Source organism: Protopterus annectens, chromosome 3.part0, assembly GCF_019279795.1.
Source record: "Protopterus annectens isolate FY-2018-M chromosome 3.part0, PAN1.0, whole genome shotgun sequence".
NCBI lineage: Eukaryota > Metazoa > Chordata > Ceratodontiformes > Protopteridae > Protopterus > Protopterus annectens.
Genome location: NC_056731.1, coordinates 945,071,289 through 945,092,380, shown reverse-complemented (window position 1 = coordinate 945,092,380; position 21,092 = coordinate 945,071,289). Strand labels below are relative to the sequence as shown.

Below are 21,092 nucleotides of genomic sequence, written 5' to 3'. Positions count from 1 at the left end.
TCAGACTTCCCCTCGGCTCCGGAGCCTCCTTCGGCGCCGACACTGTTGGAAACTGTTCCGGTCTCGGGTCCGATAGTGTTGGAACCCTTTCGGAGCAGATCCCCTGCTTTATCGGAGCCGAGGCATAAGTCTTCTCGGCCCCAATCTGTTTCCTCCAAATCCTCTAGGTTGTCTGATTCGGATTTGGATAGGGGTATCCAGAGGCTGTTCCAGTCCCCAGTTTTTACTAAAATGATCTCTGCTCCAGCCCACGCGGCTTCGGAGCAGATTCCACATCCCATGCATTTGATTCCTCCTCCGACCCCCTTGGAGCCGTTGGAGTCGGTGCAGGTAGAACGCAGCGGAATCGTCCAGTCGGAGCAGGGACCCCCTCGGAGTTTCTCTGCTCCGACCTTCATTCCTACCCTGTCCTCTGTGTCAGGGTTTGGTACCGGGTCTTCCTCGGCGGGGGCAGAGGGCAACACTGTGGAGCTTGCCTCTTCGATGCCCAGTCTTCCCCTCGGAGCATCAGCCGCAGGTATTCCCGGTATCGCCGTGGTCTCTCAGCAAGTGCCCTCTGCAGAGTCTGGAGGTCCTGCTTTTGAGGCCATGAGGAGTGCGCTGGCCATGACCTTGCCGGTTCAGCAGGTTTCTACCTCATCGTCCCAAGTTTTGGGTACTGGTGCCTCTGGAGACATCCTTTCCCACGACAGTGGGGCCCCAGGGCCTGAGGATACTCCCTTAGAGGGTTCCCTTCTTCCGGGGGGGGGGGGGTCCTTCTGAATCTGCTTCGGATGAACCCCCAAGGAAGAAACTGTGTAAGAGGAAGCACGTTGATTCCCAAGATGAATCAGTCACTTCAGATACTGACCTAGATTATGCGGAGGGGTCCCCCTAAATCGTCCTCGGATGACGTCTCCTTCTCTGATATCCTTGAGATCTTGAGACAGAGGCGATTGGCAATCCAAAGCCCCTTCCGCTGAGGAGTCAGTTTTCCTCAAGGCCTTCGGGGCCCAGCCCTCTTCCTCCTGGGTGTCTCCACCCTTTGAGTTGTTAGATCAAATCTCTCGGAGGGTGTGGGAACATCCTGATACAGCGGAACCGGTGCCTGCCAGGCCTAATAAGTTTCTTTCAGCCCCTCCCCAGAAGGAATTCCTCGCTAACGGTGTTGCAGTTGATGCTATGGTGGTGGCATCTGCCACTCAGCAGGACGTGGCAGAGGCTTCAACGTCTATTCATCCTCCTAATAAGGATTCTAGGAGCATAGATAGGTACGGGAAGCGTACCCTTTCTTCAGCGACCTTTACCCTGCGGTCGCTGAACTATCTGTCATTTTACAAGGCTCCAAAGGGACCTCCTCAAGGAGTTAGAGTCCCTTGCGGGTAACCTTCCTGAGGCGTTAGCACAGACCGTAGCCGCCCAGATGACTACCCTATCTTCTATTGTCAACTCGTCCATGAGGCTCATTTCCTATGCAGCCGAAGGGGCGAGTAGAGCAGCGGGCACAGGAGTGGCTCTTAGGAGACCAGCCTGGTTACGCTTGTGTCCACTTGCGGAGGCCTTTAAGTCTTCCTTCGCCGACGTCCCCTTTGATGGGTCTTCTTTGTTTGGACCCAAGGTGAAGGATATACTTACTCGGTGCAAGCAGGAGGGCAAGACCTTGACTGCCGCTAGTCGTTTTCTGCTCCCTCTAGACCTTATCCCAAGGCCCAGAGAGGAGGGAAAATGTGGTTCAGGAAATCCCAAAATTTCTTCTCTACTCCACCGAGTGATCCCCCCTCCAGAGGCAGGGGGGGGGATTCAGGAAGACACCGCCCTAGAGGTGGCAGAGGCCCCCGTAACTCTGGAGACCGCGACTCCTTTCGTGGTTCCTCCTACCCTCAACATCCCTAGGATGTGGCCCGGCTGTGCTTCTCAGGAGCCGGTCGAGGGTCGTTTTGCGAGAGGCTTTGGGAATCAGTGGGTGCTTCGCATTGTAACCGGAGGCTACCTCATCCCCTTTTTTCAAGCCCCCTCCTCCTACAAGGAGAATCCCGGATGTGCCACCCAGTCAGCGGGATCTGGCAGCCGTAGAAGTTTCAAAGCTGCTAAGCAAAAGGGGTCATCCAGCCCGTCCCAGTCGACCAGATCGGATCAGGAACTTAAGATTATTTTTGGTGCCAAAAAAGACAGGGGGACATAAGGCCGATTTTGGACCTAAGCTCTTTAAATCGTTTTGTGAAGAAGTCCAAGTTCTGGATGGTCACCCTTCAGTCCATTCTCCCGTTATTGGAGAAGGATGTCTGGATGTGCTCCATAGACCGCAAGGACGCTTACTATCACATTTTGATACGTCAAGAGTCCAGGAGTCATTTACGCTTCCGCCTAGGAACCAGTCATTTCCAGTTTCGTGCACTGCCCTTTGGTCTCACCACAGCCCCCAGGGTGTTTACCAAGTGTCTGGCAGTGGTGACAGCTCTAGGATTCTAAGTGTTTCCCTATCTCGACGACTGGCTCCTCACTGCCACCTCCAAGCATCTACTGATTCGAGCGCTGATGGCCACAGTAACCTTGTGTCTCTCGCTAGGAATCACTTTCAATTGGAAAAAAATCTGTGCTGTGGCCATCTCAACGTATCACCTTTATAGGCGCAGAGTTAGACAAAAAGGATGCGGGCATTTTTGCCATCAGAGAATTCAGGTTCAACAATCACAGTTTCTAAATTTGTTACCCAAATCTCGAGTTCCTGCCAGACAGATTCTTCAGTTATTGGGCACGATGGCTGCAACTATCCTCCTAGTACAGTTAGCCAGGCTGCACATGCGGGTGCTGCAATGGCTATTATCGGTTCAATGGTCATACCAAGAACTCCCCCTGAACCACCTGGTTCTGATTACGGGCAGTTGTCGTCGGGACCTCCGTTGGTGGCTATGTCGGTCCAACCTGGACCGTGGGTGTCCTTTCGCCCTTCAGCCCCCTGTTGCCACAGTGACCACGGAAGCCTCCCAGATAGGGTGGGGGGGTCATTATCTGGACAGATCTGTCCAAGGCACTTGGCAGGATTGCGAAGCGTACCTTCACATCAATATCCTGGAAATGAGAGCGGTGCTTCTGGTTTTACAAGCACTTCATCATGCTCTCCCCCAAGGTACTATTGCGATTCTATCCGACAACGTCTGTAGTTTGGCACATAAACAAGCAGAGCGGAACCAGGTCCTACCCCCTTTGCAGGGAGGCCATGAGAGTATGGCACTGGGCCATAGCCTCTCTACGTTTCTTAGTAGCCATGCACATTCCGGGAAAAGCCAATGTGATTGCAGACAGGCTCAGCAGGACTCTCCTGTTGCCCCACGAGTGGTCCCTCAACAACAGAGTGGCTGCGCAGATCTTCGCCAAATGTGGTCTCCCTTGATGTCCTTCAAGGATGCATCTGCAGTTCTTACAAATGGGTTGTCCTGTCATCAGGCAGCCCTTCGGTCGGCCGGATTCCAAAGTCTGGGTCTGGCCTTGGCTGGTGTCGCACTTCACCCGACGTCATAGCTGCAGTTGGGTATAAAGGCATCAGCCGACGCCATTTTCCTCAGTCTTTCTTGCCGCGTGGCGCCCGAAGCAGAAGATGTTCGCAAGTGCCGGTCGGTCAGATCCAGAGATTACTACTACCGAATACTACTTCGAAGACTTCTAAAAAGCTAAGTACCCCGTTGGGGACTCTTTCTTGCCTCAGCCGATGTCAGAAAGTGTGAATAACTGTTTAACTTGTGGGAAACAAATACCTCACAAAGATTTCCACTCTTACTGCTTACCTTGTTTAGGCCCAGACCACAACGTGGCAGCTTGTCTAGCCTGTGCTTCTTTTAACCGACGGACGCTTAGACGTCGGTCGGAGTTTGCTGAGCAGTTTTTTGGCTCTGATTTTGCGTATATTATGCAGTCGGATCCTCCGACTACACAAATTGCCAAAAAACGCAAAGAAAAGGACCGACACTCGCGGTCCGCGGTTTTGGCTGAAACCGCTGTTAAGCAAACCGCGAGTGTCTCTGTTTCGGCCGAAACCGAGCAAACGGTCCTTACTTCAGCCGAATCCATGCCTTCTACCGAGGCCTCTTCTAACCTGGTAGAATCGGCCTCTGAAATTCAACCTGCTGTTGTGGTTTCACAGGAATTATCGGACACTATCCCCTTGGATGTATCTACCCCTGCATGTGGTGCTGCTAGGCCTCCTGCAGCCATGTCCATTAAGGCCTTTGCCAGGGCTAAAGCAGCCAAAACTACTAAGTCTGTGCCTGTTAAGCCCCCCTCTCACAGGCCCAGCTCCAGTTCCCAAATGCTTTCTCTGGCAGAGGATCTCATCTCATTAATAATGGGATCCCAACCTCATCCAGACAGGGCCTCTCAACCTCCTCCACAAAAGCGACCTAGAGCAGAGCCCCCTGAGCCAGTGTCCACGGATGATTCCTCTGATTCAGAAAATACAGACCATCCAGAGGCTCCTTTCTCTCCCTACGAAGACCCTGATGCTGAAGAGTCAATTCCTTCTGCCTCTCCACCTGAAGAATTTTCCTTTGGGGAAACCTTACATGCCATGAGGGAGCAATTTCAGTGGCAGGGCCAAGATTTCTCAGACTCCAGGAAAAGGCTTAGGACCTTTTTGCATTTGCCACAACATAGGCCTTTAGCTATACCTCCAGTACTTTCTGTTGTAGATGATGCATTTAATGATGCTTGTACTGCTCCTGATACTTTGCCTCCAGCCCCTGCTAAGCCCGATGTGTGTCCGGGACCCTGTAGAACCTATCACCATTTATACAAGGCTCCTTTTGCAGATCCAGAGACTATCTCCCAGGGGCCTAAAGCAGTAGCATCTACCTCTGTTAAAAATCCCCTCCCCTCTGAAAGGGAATCCAGGTCCTTAGAGAGATGGGGTAAAAAAGTATACACCTCTGCTACTCTGTCAGCTAGGGCATTGAACTGTCAGTTTCATATGATCCAGTATCGTTTATGCTTGATCAGTTAACTAAGAAACTGTCCTCTGATGAATCTTTAGATAAGAAATATGTTCTGGAAATGGTGCATAACATTTAGCAGGTTAGTAACCATTCTTTAAAATGCGGCTATGATGCACTGGAGGCTTCCTTTAGATCAGCCATGACTGGCACAGTTATCAGAAGGCATGCATGGTTGAAAGAACAGGCCTTGCCGGATCATGTTAAATCAAAACTATTAGATGCTCCTATGGATAAGGTCAATTTATTTGGTTCTCCTGCTCAGCAGGTACTGAAAAAGATGGAAGAGAAGGCTAAATCTGTACAAACAGTGAAAGATTTCTTACAGGTCCAACCTCCAAGGTTCAGCAGGAACTGGCCCTCCAAAAATTGGTCCTTTCCAGACTCCTCTAAAGCACAAAGAGGCAGGAACAGGCGTTCAAGAGGCAGAAATCAATACAGGGGTGGTGCCTACAGGGGACGCCAGTGGCAGGGAAACAACCAGCGAGGCACAGACGCAGCTACTACCACTGCAACAGGACAATCACAGTGACTTGGCTCTGACACCGCCTACCAGGGAACAGATGGCAGCACCCTTAGGCGGAAAGCTAGCCTTGTTTTCAAAAAACTGGCACTGCATCACAAGGGACAAGTGGATTTTGCAAACTATAGACCAAGGTTACAGGTTTCATTTCCATACTCTACCAGGAAAAAGAGGAATGCCAAACCTACCACCAAATAAAAAGACAGAAGCTCTAAAACAAATAACTCCATTAGTAAGAATGAGAGCTGTGGAAAGGGTACCACCTATAGAACAAGGAAAGGGATTTTACTCCAGACTCTTCCTGGTACCAAGAAAAGAGAAAAATTGGAGGCCTATTCTCGACCTGTCCGCTTTAAACACATTTCTCATTGTTCCAAAATTCAAAATGCTGACCCTACAGCAGCTTCTTCCCATGCTGGGCAAGGAGTCTTGGCTGGTGACTCTAGATCTCAAGGAGGCATACCTGCACGTCCCCATACGACCAAATTGCAGAAGATACCTCAGATTTCTTGCAGGATCAGAGCATTATCAATTCTCAGCATTGCCCTTTGGCTTATCTACTGCGCCCAGAGTGTTCACGAAATGCCTGGCATCAGTAATCGCTCGTTGCAGACTTCAGGGAATCCAAATTTACCCATACCTGGACGACTGCCTCATACAAGCGGACAACAGAAACAAACTAACAGAAGACTTACAAAGAGTCATTTACTTACTGCAAGCCCTGGGATATACAGTCAATATAAAAGTCAAGGCTGATACCATCCCAAAGAATAACCTTTTTAGGTGCAGAGCTGGACACATCAGAACAGATGGCATTCCTAACTGTAGAAAAGCAAGAGCAACTTCCTCTCTACTTCTTGGCATTGACAAAGCAGAATCATCTAACAGCAAGAAAAATACTGCAAGCCCTGGGCTTCATGGCATCCTGCATAATTCTAGTCCCTCATGCCAGACTGCATATGAGAAAGCTACAATGGTACCTGAAGAATTTATGGTCTCAATACAGGCACAGCCTAGAAACCAAAATTCCACTAATCCCATGCCTGAAGCAAGAGTTCCTATGGTGGGCTCGGGCATGTCAGTCAAACACAGGTTTGCCCTTCTACAGCACTCAACCAAGCCAAACCATCACGGCGGACGCCTCAGACCTCGGTTGGGGGGCCCACATGCTGGACAAGTGCATACAAGGCCTATGGACTCAAGAACAGCTGCACCTGCACATAAATCTAAAGGAAATGCTGGCAGTAAAATTGGCAATCCAGACATTCAGACCATTCCTCCAAGAAGGGCAGTTGATAAGGACAGACAACACCACAGTTATGTGGTACATCAACAAACAGGGAGGCACACATTCATACCCTCTATACCGGATGGCACTGGACCTATGGAATATGGCTCTGAGCTACAACATTCAGTTACAAGCAATTTTTGTACCGGGAAAAGAAAACATCCTAGCAGACATATTAAGCAGAACTACCACGGATGCCCACGAATGGATGCTACACCCGGACATCTTCAAAGCCATCACAAAAAAAATGGGGACTACCACAAATAGACTTATTTGCATCCCCGCTCAATCACCAACTCAAGAAATTTTGCTCAAGGACGTACCACCCGCTTGCTTGGAAGGTGGACTCCCTATCATTCAGTTGGGAAAACCTGACGGCATATGCATTCCCACCACTTCCTTTGATGCACAAGGTGCTATTGAAGATCAAAGAGGAACGTCCAGCTCCATACTGGCCAAGACAACATTGGTACCCATTGCTGAGGAGCATGTCTCGGGAACAAATGTGGACACTACCCCTGATCCCATTGCTGTTAACACAGAACAACTACAACACCCTGCATCCAAACCTGTAAACTTTGCAGCTGACTGCCTGGAACATTACATAAGAACTAACCCAAATTTATCCCAAAGGGTTAAAGACATTATCCTTGAGGCCCGCAGACCTTCAACAAGAAAGAATTATGCAGGAAAATGGAAAAGATATATCATTTGGAGTACTGCAAAGGGAAAAGATGTGTCACTGGTAAACATAGCCAACATCCTGGAGTACTTGGCAGAGCTCTTCCATACAGGCCTGTCCTATTCCTCCATCAAGATACATGCATCAGCTATTTCGGCAGAATACAGCTTGGATCCCCCTGTCTTCTCACATCCTCTGCTTGGGCAGTTTCTGAGAGGAATTAAAAATGTAAAACCTCCGAGGAAACCACCATTGCCAGCATGGGACTTGAACTTTGTGCTAGAAAAATTGACACTTCCCCCTTTCGAACCAGCAGCAACAGCAGAATTACAATACTTATCCTGGAAGACTGCTTTCCTACTAGCAATCACCTCAGCAAGAAGGGTTTCTGAACTACAGGCATTAATGGCAGTGCAACCCTTCCTGATCTTCCATCAAGACAGAGTGTCCATGAGAACAAATCCTACATTTATGCCTAAGGTGGTATCCAGAGTGTCTTTAAACCAGGCTATCCACCTACCTACATTCTTCCCCAACCCACATAACAGGGGAGAAAGACTGTTGCATACCTTGGATGTACATAGTTACGCTACTACCTTGACAGAACCAAGGGCAATAGAAAAACTGACCAGCTTCTCGTAGCATATGCAACAGGAAGGGAAGGAAAAGCAATTTCAAAACCAACAATCTCCAAGTGGATAGGAAATTGCATTAGATTGTTATTCCTACCATGGAAAAAACTCCAGAGAACATCAGGCCTCATTCTACAAGGGCTACGGCCACTACCACAGCTTTCTTACGAGGAGTGGCTACCAAGGACATTATAGAGGCTGCTACTTGGACCTCCGTGCATACATTTGCCAAGCATTATAACTTACCTTTGTACTCTAGATCCCGAGCAGGGTTTGCCACTGCTGTTTTGCAAGGGATCCTAACTACACCATAATCTCTTCCTCTTCCTCCTCCCCTAGTTTGGCTATAGTATTCTACCCATTTGTAAGGAGTGCAGATGCATCCTTGAAGGACATAGTACAGTTTTGTACCTACCATAAATGTAGATGTCCGATAGGAATGCATCTGCAGTCAGGATTACCCACCCTCCTCCCCCTCTGTGGTACTCCTAGGGTATTTGCCCATCTAATAGCTAGCTGGGGGGGATCTATTATGGTGTATTTGTTTGTATATATGTACATACCTGCTTATTTTTGTGTTTGCTCTCTATTATTTGGAAACATTGGCATTTATCCAAATTTAGCCTTCCAAAAGGGCACCTGGCATCTGGAGCAAGAAACACTGAGGAAAATGGAGTCGGCTGATGCCTTTATACCCGAAGAACTGCAGCTATGACGTCGGGTGAAGTGCGACACTAGCCGAGGCCAGACCCAGACTTTGGGATCCGGCCGACCGAAGGGCTGCCTGACTACAGGACAACCCATTTGTAAGGACTGCAGATGCATTCCTATCGGACATCTACATTTATGGTAGGCACAAAACTGTACTTTGTGACTTGTTCGCCAGCCCCAACAATGCGGAGTGCAGAGAGTTCTTCACTCTGACACCCTCTCGGGGGCAGTCTCCCAGGGACGCTCTAGCCCACAATTGGCCCCCGGGTCTGCATTATGCCTTCCCCCTGATTCCCCTTCTCCAGAGGGTGATTCAGAAGGCTCTTCATGTCGGGTGCCATATGATTTTGGTCGCCCCACATTGGCCCAGTCAGGTTTGGTTCCCATTCCTTCAGAAGTATGCGGTACAGGGCCCCTGGATTCTGGACCCAGTGCCGGCTCTGTTATCCAATCAGTCTGGACACTCATCCGTCCCTCCGGTCGTTGCGACTGGCTGCTTGGTTACTCCACTTCCATCCTTAGAGATCTTTCTCTTTCTTCGGAAGTGATGCACATCTTGTCCTCTTCCCACAAGCCGTCTACCGTTAAGCTGTATTCCAGCAATTGGAAAAGGTTTGTTGGGCCCAGCAACGAGGCATTGATCCTCTTACGGCCCCAGTTCCACAGGTCTTGGAATTTCTAGCTTCATTGTTTCATTCAGGCTCTTCAGTCTCCACACACTTAAAGTTCAACTGGCGGCTATATCTAATTTTCATGTTGCTATAGAGCCTTCTTTAATGGCTAACAGACTTTCAAGTCCTTTCTTAAGGGAGCCTGGCTCCTCAGGCCTCCTATGGCTCATCCCGTGCCCCCTTGGGACTTAAATTTGGATCTGAAGTAGATTCATTTGTCTGCAACCTGTGGGTTATGGATCCGATATCGGATCCGAACCGGCATGGTTAATCCAGCTATGGATCCGAGCTCTTAGCTCCTTCCCTCACCCATAATGCCCTGCTCTCCCTACATCACCTCAGATCTAGTTTGCCGCACTGGTAACCAGGTCTTGGATCGTCTGAGCTCTTCAGCTAAGTGATTATTAATATCTAAAAAAGCTTTAATTTGATTTTTTGGAGTTTTGAGTGATTGTGTTAAGTTTCCCTTTATCTCTCGATAGTTTCGGTTTTAAATTTTACTTTTAAAACTTTTATTTTTATACCCTCCCCTCGCCGGTCGGAGTTTTTGTTTGAGTGTGCTGTTTGGGGCCTTGTGTGTGTACTAGTTTAGTACTAGTTCTCTGTCTTATTTGTTAAAAAAAAAAAAAGACTTATGTCAGAAGCCCCTAAGGCAATACTTTCGAAGTGCTCCGAGTGTGGCCATAAGCTTTCCCCTGCTCATGGCCACACTTGGTGCGTTCGATGCCTTGGGGTTGAACACCTCACTTCTGGATGTTACATTTGTGCAGGGTTCAACCCCAGGGCATTGAAGGAGCTGAGGTCGAAGCTGGTCCTGGTGGGACTTCTACCCCCAGACTTGGCTTCGGCTTCTGCTCCTGTGGTGGGTACTGTGGCTACGGTTCCCTCCTCGCCTGCTCCCCCTCCTCCACCTGGGACTCAACCTCCCGCTGCTGGGTTGGAGGAGAGAGAGGCAAGAAAAAAGGATCGGAGAGAGAAGCACCACAAGCAGCGGGCTGAGACCTCCGTTTCGGCCCCGCCAGCTAAGCGGGCTTCTCCTCCGGCCTCCTTGGCTGCCCCCCCGGCTATGGTCTGCTTTTCACCGGGGCCTGAGGAGGAGGAGACCCGATCTCCGTCGAGGCTATCGAGGAGGCACTCAAGGCCTACCTCTGTAGCCTCTTCGAGATCTATGTATAGCCTTTCCGACGCCGATCTGGACCGGATGATAAGGTTCATCCAGGCCCAGATGCAGATGGGAGTGCTCCTGCCTCCCCCCCCCCCCTCTGGGGCAGAGCTCTACCCAATTTTTTCAAGCCTATAGCTCCTTCTCCGACCCGCTACCCGGGTTCGGAGTGTTCGGAGCCGGGCAGCTTCGGAGCCGGGGGTGGGTCGGCGCCGATAGTACTAGGTACTTCAGATCCGACCTCTCGGTCGGTGTGCCTTCGGCGCCGTCTGTCGGAGCGCACTGGTCCTTCGGATCAGAGTTTCTCTGGGCCGGCTCAGATCCACTCTTCGGATCCGAGGCGGAGCCAACTTTCGGATCCGTTGGTCAAGGCTGGCTCCCCCTCTGCTTTTGATGTAGTGGAGAGGGCTCTGTTGAGGGCTTCCGGACCTCCCGCACTTGCTTCGGCTCCGTCCCGTTCTCCATTTGCACTGGGTCAGGCTTCCACCATCCGGCCACTGGGACAGCCCGCTTCAGTGCCCCAAGCTGTTCCATTGGAACAAGACACTGCTTGCGAGGGCTCCTCGGACAGCCCCCCCCGAGGAAGCCCCTCGCAAGCATACGTGTAAATGGAGGGACATAGACTCACCCGAGTCTTTAACTGAAGACACGGACTTGGAGGAAGGGAAAGGCTCCCCAAGATCACCCCCCCCCCCCCCCCCGAGGATGTCTCCTTTGGAGACATGGAAATGCTTCGCATAAGGGGGGGGTGGGTGGTCTGCCCCCAAGTCTTCCTCTGACGAGTCCGTGTTCTCGGAGGCATTCAAAGCGGGCCCGTCTACCTCTTGGGTGTCCCCTCCTGCCGACCCCCTGGTGGACCTTATTGCCACCAGGGTGTGGAAGGAACTGGCCACCGTTGAGCCAATCCCCAAAAGGCCAGACCGTATCCTTAGCCCCCCTGCAGACCGTGCCCACTGGAGTAAGGGGCCCCAGGTAGATGCCATGTTGACGGCAGCAGCCACCAAGAGGGAACTCGCCCAGGAGAGTCCCTCAGTCCATCCCCCGAGCAAGGAGTCTCGGATGATGGACCGCTTGGGGAAGCGAATGTTTAGTTAAGCGACCTTCTCAGTGAGGGCGCTCTACCTGGCACATGTTATCAGGATGCAGCGCGATCTTAAAGTATACGCTGCACCCCCCCCCCCCAAGAGTCCATGTCTGAGGAGGACAAAGTTTTGCACTCCACCTGCATGGCCACTCTTCGGTCCGTGACGAATACCTCTATGCGGTTGCTGTCCCATGCTACTGAAGGAGCCGCTAGAGCTGCAGGAGTAGGCCTAGTCACTAGATGGCAGGCCTGGCTCCGCCATTGCGATTTCACTGAGCCATTCAAGGCGTCCTTCGCGAACGCCCCCTTTGGTTCTGCCCTTTTTGGCAAAACTGTTCAACACCTTGACCCAGAGCGAAAAGGACGGGAAGACCCTGTCTGCCGTCGGAATCCGCTTCTCTGTGCCCCAGAGGTCCTACTCTAGGAACCAAAAGGGCCAGAAGAAGATGTGGTTCCGGAAGTCGCAGCAATCCCAACCCGCTCCGGACAACCAATCCTTCTGTGGTAGAGGAGGACAGGGAGGACGCCGCCCCAGTGGCAGAGGGGCTCCCAGGAACTTCTGGTCCAGAGAACCTTTCTCTGAACTGCCCGCGCAGCAGCCCTGAAGGGTTGCTAGACTGCTCCACTCTGGAGGCAGTCGGGGGACGTTTTTCAGAGCACCTAGCGGCATGGGAGTCCATAACATCAGACCGCTGGGTCCTCCGCATTATATCCAGAGGATACAAGATCCCCTTTCATCATATTCTAAAATTAAAATCCCTCCCAGACGTTCCACCCGGTCAGTGGGAGGCCGCTTCGGCAGAAATTGGCCATCTGCTGGGGAAAAGCCATCCAGCCCGTCCCCCCAGACTAGATCGGATCGGGGTTGTACTCCAGGTTCTATTTAGTGCCAAAAAAGACGGGGGACCTAAGACCTATTTTAGACCTGTCCCTGTTAAACCTGGCAGTTCCCAAGGAGAAGTTCCGGATGGTCACCTTGCAATCCATCCTCCCCCTTCTGGGAGAGAATCACTGGATGTGCTCTATAGACCTCAAGGATGTGTACTACCACATACTAATGGACAGACGTTCCAGGAGGTTTCTTCGCTTCCGGCTGGGAGCCAGTCACTGCCAGTTCAGGGTCCTTCCCTTTGGTCTCACCACAGCCCCCAGGGTGTTCACCAAAGTATTAGCAGTGGTTGCGGCCCACCTGAGGCTTCAGGGGGTGCAGGGCTTCCCGTACCTGGACGACTGGCTTCTTACCGCCCCAACAAGGCATCTACTATCATTGGCGCAAGACTCCTTTCTACATCTAGCTTCCCCGCCTGGGCATCACGATAAACGTAGCAAAATCCAACCTGGCTCCTACTCATTTGGTAGATTTTATAGGTGCCAGGTTGGACAAGAGGGAGCCTTCCTCACAGCCGACAGAGTTCAGAATCTGTGACTCCAGGTGCGGGCCATCCTCCACTCCAGCTCAGTTCCGGCGGAATTGGTCCTGAGGGCTCTAGGGTCCATGGCGGCAGCGATCTCTTCTTCCACTCGCCAGGTTCAACATGCGGGTCCTTCAGTGGACACTTCAAGTTCAGTGGTCTTACCTTGCTCTACCTCTGCATCATCCCATTGCGATCAGCAAGGCTTGCAAGCAGTCCCTCTTGTGGTGGCTCCACTCACAGGATCTCCACGGAGGCCGCCCCTTTTGTGCTTCTCCCCCTCTCGCCACGGTGACCACGGACGCCTCCCGCCTCGGGTGGGGGCATTTTGCAGGCCGGACGGTCCAAGGCACGTGGAACGACTGAGACCTCCCTGCATATCAATGTTCTAGAGATGAGAGCAGTGCTCTTGGCGTTGCGAGCACTTCAGGCCTTTCTTCCCCTGGGAACAATTGCGATTCAGTCAGACATGTCGGTGGTCTGGTACATTAACAAACAGGGGGGTAACCAGGTCTTATCCCTTATGTCGAGAAGCCATGAGAGTGTGGGAATGGGCGATCTCCACCAACCGCTTTCTCATTGCAACGCATATTCCGGGTTGGTCCAACATCCTTGCGGGCAAGCTCAGTCGCACCATTCTCTCCCCGTACGAGTGGTCTCTCAATGCTCAAGTAGCGAAACGTATCTTCGCACGGTGGGGTTCGCACGGTGGGGAATCCTTGTTGCGATCTCTTTGCGTCTCCCTTAAACACCAAGTGCGACAGTTTTTTCGCTCTAATCCCTCCTCCAGGGGATTCCCCGAGAGATGCTCTGGTGCATGCTTGGCCTCTCCGTCTTCTTTACGCTTACCCCCCCCTTTGCCTCTGATGCTCCAAGTTATTCAGAAAGCCTCTCGGTTGGGGTGCAGAATGATCCTCATTGCCCCATTCTGGCCTCAACAGATCCGGTTCCCTTACCTAAGGTCTCACTCGGTGAACCCACCTTGGATTCTAGATCCCATTCCGGATCTGATATCGCACCCATCGAACCTACCAACTCCGAATCTGGACAACCTGAAGCTGACTGCTTGGCTGCTCCAGTTCCACTCCTAATTAGGACTCCCGGTATCTCGTCCCCCGTTAAGGCCATCCTGGTAGCGGCTCATAAACCATCTACCAGGAAAGTTTACCGCAGTAAATGGAAAAGATTCTCCATTTGGGCGGAGCGGCAATGTCTAGATCCTTTCACTGTTCCCCTTCCTCTGGTGCTAGACTTCCTATCCACTCTTTTTAATGATGGTGGCAGTAGTTCCACGGTCAAAGTGCAGCTTGCGGCAATTTCTCACTATCATGTTGGTCATGACTCCAGACCACTTATGTCTGCCAAATTGTGTAAAATCTTTCTAAAAGGCACCTTTCTTCTTAGACCCCCTATCAAGCAAGCGGTTCCTCCATGGGATCTTTCTTTGGTTCTTCAGGCCTTGACGGCTCCCCCCTTCGAGCCTGCGGCCACTGTAGATTTTAAATTTTTATCCCTCAAGACTTCTTTTTTAGTAGCCATTACTTCGGCCAAAAGTTTCGGAACTTCAAGCCTTATCCATGAAGCCTCCTTACTTGGTCTTCCATCCGGACCGCGTATACCTCAGGACCAATCCCTCCTTTCTTCCTAAGGTAGCTTCAGAAGCAAACATTAATCAGTCCATTAACCTCCCTGTTTTCTTTCCTACATATCAGAACAAGGGTGAATACAAGCTGCATTCCTTGGATGTTCACAGGCAGCTTCGTTTTTATCTTAACAGGACAGCTGGTCATAGGCAATCCGTTTCCTTTGCCAAATTTAATCTGGGTAAGCCAATTTCCAAAGTCTCCTTGTCACGCTGGATTTTGCAATGTATTCTTTTAGCTTGTCAAGCTTCTGGGAGGCCCGCACCGGAGGGAGTCCATGCCCATTCGACCTGGTCAGTTTCTACCTCAGCGGCCTTTAAGGCTAGGATTCCTCTGGATGACATTTGTTCAGCAGCCACTTGGGCTTCATCTCATACCTTTATTTCTCATTACAAGCTGGATATCACATCTAGAGGTAGAGCATCCTTTGGCTCCGCGGTGCTCCGGAATATCCTTCCATGATGGCCGCCCAAGATTCAGGTAGTTGGGGACTCTGTCCCACAGGTTGCAGACAAATGAATCTCCTACTTCAGATTTAGAAGTTATGTACTTACCATAACGTTCCATCTGAGTAGGTGGATTCATTTGTCTGCAACCATCCCGCCCTCCTATCCCCCTGGCCTTGTCAGTTTCCTGCATATTATGTGTTACCCTTTCCCAGGGTATTTTGATTCGGGGCAAACTCTATCTGAGGTCATGTAGGGAGAGCAGTGCATTATGGGTGAGGGGAGGAGCTAAGAGCTCGGATCCATAGCTGGATTAACCATGCCGGTTCGGATCCGATATCGGATCCATAGCCCACAGGTTGCAGACAAATGAATCCACCTACTCAAATGGAACGTTATGGTAAGTACATAACTTCTAATTCTGGCCTCTTTAACTGCCCGTCCCTTTGAGCCTGCAGCCACTTGTGATATTAAATTCCTGTCGTGGAAAACTGCCTTTCTAGTGGCAATAAGTTCTGCTAAGTGGGTTTCAGAGCTTCAGGCTCTCTGTTCTTCCCCTCCTTTGATTTTTCACAGACAGTTTCCCTTAGATTGAATCCATCCTTTTTGCCTAAGGTAGCATCTCCTTTATGCATTCAGCAATCATTGGAGCTCCCAGTTTTCTTTCCAAATGTTTCTAATAGAGCAGAATATACCTTCCACTAGTTGGATGTTCACAGGCAACTGCGTTTTTACTTAGATAGGACCTCTCAGACACGAAAATCTGACCAACTGTTTGTGTCCTTTGCGGAGAATAGGTTAGGTCTACCAGTTGCCAAAACCACCATTGCCAAATGGGTTAAGGATGGCATCTCTTTCATTTATTCCCAGTCAGGCAGAGAGTTGCCTTTCCCACTCAAAGCTCATTCTACCAAGGCTATGGCCACCTCTGTAGCTCTTCACTCCAAAGTTTCAATAGATAATATTTGTGCGGCTGCTACGTGGTCTTCTCCGCACACCTTCATTTCTCATTGCAAGGTTGATGTGGCTTCCTGAGGCAGAGCTTCTTTTGGTTCCGCAGTTCTCAGGAGTGTGTTCCAGTGAGCCACCCGGGGTTTTAGGTGCTAGGGACGCTGTCCCACTAGTTATGAATGTAGGCGAGATAGGATCCCATTACATCTTTTAGTTATGTACTTACCATAACTTTGGATGTATGGGATCCATCTCGCCTACATTCATACATACCCACCCTCCTTCCCCCTACCTTTTGGATTTGGAGGAAATATTGATCTTGCTAAGCTCTCCTCTGGAATAGCTCTGGTTGGTTACAGTTATTGGTATGTGTTCTGTACCTGTATGTATGAAAGCGAACAAACAAGATCTGGGGAAGCAGGCGTGGTGCATTATGGGATAAGGGCTAGCCCAGCCAATGAGAGACTTCGTTCTAGTGTATAGTGGCAGAGTTGGAGCCGGCGGATCGGCTCCGAACCCACCAGTTATGAATGTAGGCGAGATGGATCCCATACATCCAAAGTTATGGTAAGTACATAACTAAAAGTTAAAGAGCATGTCACGCACGAAACCATGGCCTCTTCCTCTATGGCCACTTCTACTGACACAGCACAATTACAAAACTCTGCATTCCAACCTGAAAACCTTGCTACTAACAGCCTGGAAAATACCTAGACTCCTCCTCAGGGCAAGCTATCCCAGAGAGTGAAAGATATTATGGAAGCTCGCCGGCCTTCCACAAGAAAGGCATATTCAGCAAAATGGAAATGATTTCACATTTGGAACACCACAAAGGGCCTAGATGCGACAGTGATGAACATGGCACATATCCTGGAATACTTGGCAGAAATGTTCTACAATGGTCTGTCTTACTCTTCCATTAAAATTCATGCTTCAGCAATTTCAGCAGAGTACAATACTGATCCCACCTGTCTTCTCTCATCCTCTCCTAAGACCGTTTCTAAGAGGAATCAAAAACATCAATCCTCCAAGGAAACCACCTCTACCTACTTGGGACCTTAACTTCGTGTTGGAAAAACTAACACTGCCTCCCTTTGAACCAGCAGCATCTGCAGAACTACAGTTCCTGTCTTGGAAGACTGCTTTCCTTCTGGCCATAACCTCAGCAAGAAGAGTGTCTGAGTTACAGGCCCCTATGGCAGTACAGCCATTTCTTATTTTTCATCAGGACAGAGTTTCGTTGAGAACCAATCCTACATTTATGCCAAAGGTGGTATCCAGGGTTTCATTAAATCAAGCTATTCACTTGCCTACCTTCTTTCCAAATCCACAAAACAAAGGGGAGAAACTTCTGCACACCCTGGACATACACAGACAGTTGCGCTACTACTTGGACAGAACTAAAGGTTACAGAAAAACTGACCAGCTGTTGGTAGCGTATGCTGCTGGTACACAAGGAAAAGCAATTTCCAAACAGACAGTTTCAAAATGGATAGGGAATTGCATTTGTTTTTGTTACTCCTTTCATGGAAAAACTGTGCCAGCTAACATTAGACCTCATTCCACGAGAGCCACAGCCACCTCCACAGCCTTGAGGGGTGGCTACCAAGGACATTTTAGAAGCTGCTACATGGAGCTCCGTGCATACATTTGCCAAGCATTACAATTTACCTTTATATTCCAGATCCGGAGCAGGCTTTGCTACGGCAGTCCTGCAGGGCATTTTACTACACCATCCTTTACATAGTTCCACCCCCAGATTGGCTATGGTATTCTACCCATATGTGATGACTGCAGATGCATCCTTGAAGGACATAGTACAGTTTTGTACCTACCATAAATGTAGATGTCCGATAGGTATGCATCTGCAGTCAGGTTTACCCTCCCTCCTTCCCCTCTGTGGTATTTCTTGGGTACTTACCCCTCTTATAGCTAGCTGGGGTGATCTATTATGGTGCATTTGTTTTTATATTGTGGATGTTTGGATTTTTAAATGCATCTCTCCAAATTTAGCCTTCCTTAGAGGGCACCTGGCATCTGGGGCAAGAAAAACTGAGGAAGATGGCGTCTGCTGATGCCCCAGGCGCTCTGACGTCTGGGGAAGTGCGACATCAGCCGACACCGGACCCAGACTTTGGAATCCGGCCGACCGAAGGGCTGCCTGAGGCAGGACAACCCATATGTGATGACTGCAGATGCATACCTGTCGGACATCTACATTTATGGTAGGTACAAAACTGTACTTTTTCATTTTTTGTCCTCGACAACCACCTGGATATATTTTTGTCCCTCGACAACCACCTGGATATATTTCTTTATCCTTGGCTGTTGCTTCTTCTACCATGGCAGATGCATTCCTAGCAGTTCAAGGCTCATTCTACAAGAGCCTCCTCTTCAGTGGCATACTGTAAAGGGTGGGCTGTAGAAACATTTGAGTCAGTTCACTGTATGTACTTAGAAAAGCACTCCAGTTTGTAACATTTTTTTAATGTCCAGGGCTAGTTTTGTTAGTACTGTTCTCTGGGGGCTCCTGGAATTGTATCCTTCCCCTTTTGGATGGGGGTTTGGTAATTGACCAATATAGACTAAAGGCTGTTGCAGCGTGCAGCAGTTGAATGATTAACATAGCATGTTTAAGTTTCAGATGTTCAAATTCCTCACTGTAGCAGTAGTCGCTCCCACCCACCATCCCCTTTTCTTTTGTACATAGTTTTATTTGGGGATATAAAGTACAGTTTTGCTTTGTTTGCTAATTGTTTAAGGTTTGTTAGGATCTTATTGTATAGGTAAGAATGTCCTGAAAAAAGCTTCACTCTGCTGACTTCCCTCCTTGGGATTAGCCAGTTAGCAGTCTGAGTGACAGTTGTGGGGGCATACCTCTCTACTCTCTAGATTTTTGCTTCATTTGGTCTGTTCCTCGTAAATATTTGGTTTTCTGATGCAACTGAGGATTGAAGTCCTTAAACATAAGTTTGAGCTTCAGAAAATGTCTGCTAGCAAACCCTGTCATTGTTTACCTCTCTAAGTGTATAAAAGCAGTTATTTTTCTCTTTATTTTAAGGTCCATCTCCCCATTAATTTAGGCTTTGTCAGCACTTCTAATTCTGAGCGGTTAGTGTGTATGTGGGGGGACAGTGCTTTTGGATGTTTGGATGATTGCCGTTTCCTAGGTAGGAAGTCACCCTTGTAGCCTAAAAGCAATTGCAGCAGTGAGACATTTGAACATTTGCTCTAGATATGTGTAACTGTATTTTATTGGCCTCCAGACAGTAATTCCTAGCTAGTACCTGAACCTAACTGGATTTTTCCCTTAGTTTTCAAATTAGGAGACCTCTAATGAGCCTGATTTGCATGCAGCCATTTTGCTCTCCTCTGGTCTTACTGAGCTGGGCTTGTTTGGTATGCACCACATACATGTTGGAGCCTGTCTTAAATATCGGAGTTGGAGTAAATGACCCAGACATTTTCTCGGTGGTGGTCATGGTTTGGTAGGGATGTGCTTGAATCAGTCTGCAAAATTTAAAGTTAAGCTTTCTGTATCTTTAGTCATGGTAAAAGTTTTTTTGTTCGTGTGTTTATAGTATTTCATGTATTTGCCTTAACTTTGGCAGAATGTTGTGCTCGCTGGTACTGTTGTACTGATTTGCTTTTCTTTTACAGAGGGCCCCCTAATAGTTGAAGGAAAGAGGGAGAAGAAGAAGGTGGAAAGACTAAGCTTTCAGGCATCTCCTACAAAGAATGAACCTTTTAAAATTGAAGAAGGTAGATGTGAATTTCAGCATTTTAAATAGTTGAGGAATGTTTTACTTTAGATGCATCCTTGCAGCCAAGATGCTAAATTTACTCTGTTCTTGCAGCCATGTATTTGGAATAACTACTGAGATTCCTGGTGTGGTGGTGGCTTCTGTGTTGCAAAGGAATTCCTGCCATTTGTAGTGGACAGTGTAAATCTCCTGATATTCGTTAGAAGCTGAGTAATAGTTAAATACTCTTATTAAAACTGTATAAAGTTTACCAGAATGTTTGTATCTGATGTCCCTCTCATTCTGCTTCTGTTACGGATCTGATCCTACTTGGCCATCTTCTACAGACTTCAGCTTCCAGTCTCAAGCTCCTCCTTTACCTTTACCTTTAACCTTCTGCCCCTAGCACGGACTCCTCAGATCTCGTTTGCTGCCAGTACATGCAGACGTGATTTCCTGTGCTCAAGCAGATGTGGTTTTTGCAATATATTCTATAAAACCTTCTTTAAAACTAGGTTACTCTTTACTTCTAAGTTTCCTGCCTACCTTTTCAGTGTGTACGAGGTGCGTTGTGGCTTCCTTTTCTCTTCCACCTTTCCTTTTCTTTTGAACTTTGGCCATTCTTTCCTGTGTTTTGTTCTTCAGCATGGACAAACTAGTGGGTTTTAAAAGGTGTGCCAAGTGAAAGGAAATTCCTACACTCAGATGCACATAACAGATGTCTATTTAGGAGTGGATCACCTGGATTCCCCTTGTATCTGAGGAGTTTAATCTTATAGCCATTCTCAAGCGAGGAAGAACAAACTTATTCTGAAGGGTCTTCTGCTTGCTCCTTTTGTCTTCTCCAGGGGCTCAACCCCTGTCAGTGGAATCGCTGGGCTCTGAAGCAAAGAAATGCCGTCACAAGGAATCCAGGGCATCTATGCCTCCAGCCAAGATTTACATATGAGGAGGTCTGCTCCTTGGATCTGATAGATTTGACAGCTCCGAGTGAGGCTCCTTCAAAGTCTCTGCATGATGGAACCTGTACCGAAGCGCTCAGACAAAATCCCTCAGCAGCTGGTACCAAGAAAGAGCTTGCTCAGCAGAGTTCGATTGTCCTTTTGCCGAACAGAGTCCAGAATGCTGGACAGGTTCAAGAAGTGTGCCTGTGCTTCGGCGACTGTTTGGTTAGAGCACTTAA

At 49.1% G+C, this 21,092-nt stretch overlaps 1 protein-coding gene across 3 annotated transcripts in view; it reads left to right on the top strand.

Annotated features, from left to right (window-relative positions):
- DEK (DEK proto-oncogene) overlaps positions 1-21,092 on the top strand; it is a 1,116,206-nt gene that overhangs the window by 431,252 nt on the left and 663,862 nt on the right. For all 3 annotated transcript variants that reach the window (XM_044065276.1, XM_044065275.1, XM_044065277.1), the window contains exon 4: positions 19,827-19,928. In XM_044065276.1, the coding sequence (XP_043921211.1) occupies positions 19,827-19,928 (102 nt within the window). The remainder of the gene's footprint in view (positions 1-19,826; positions 19,929-21,092) is intronic.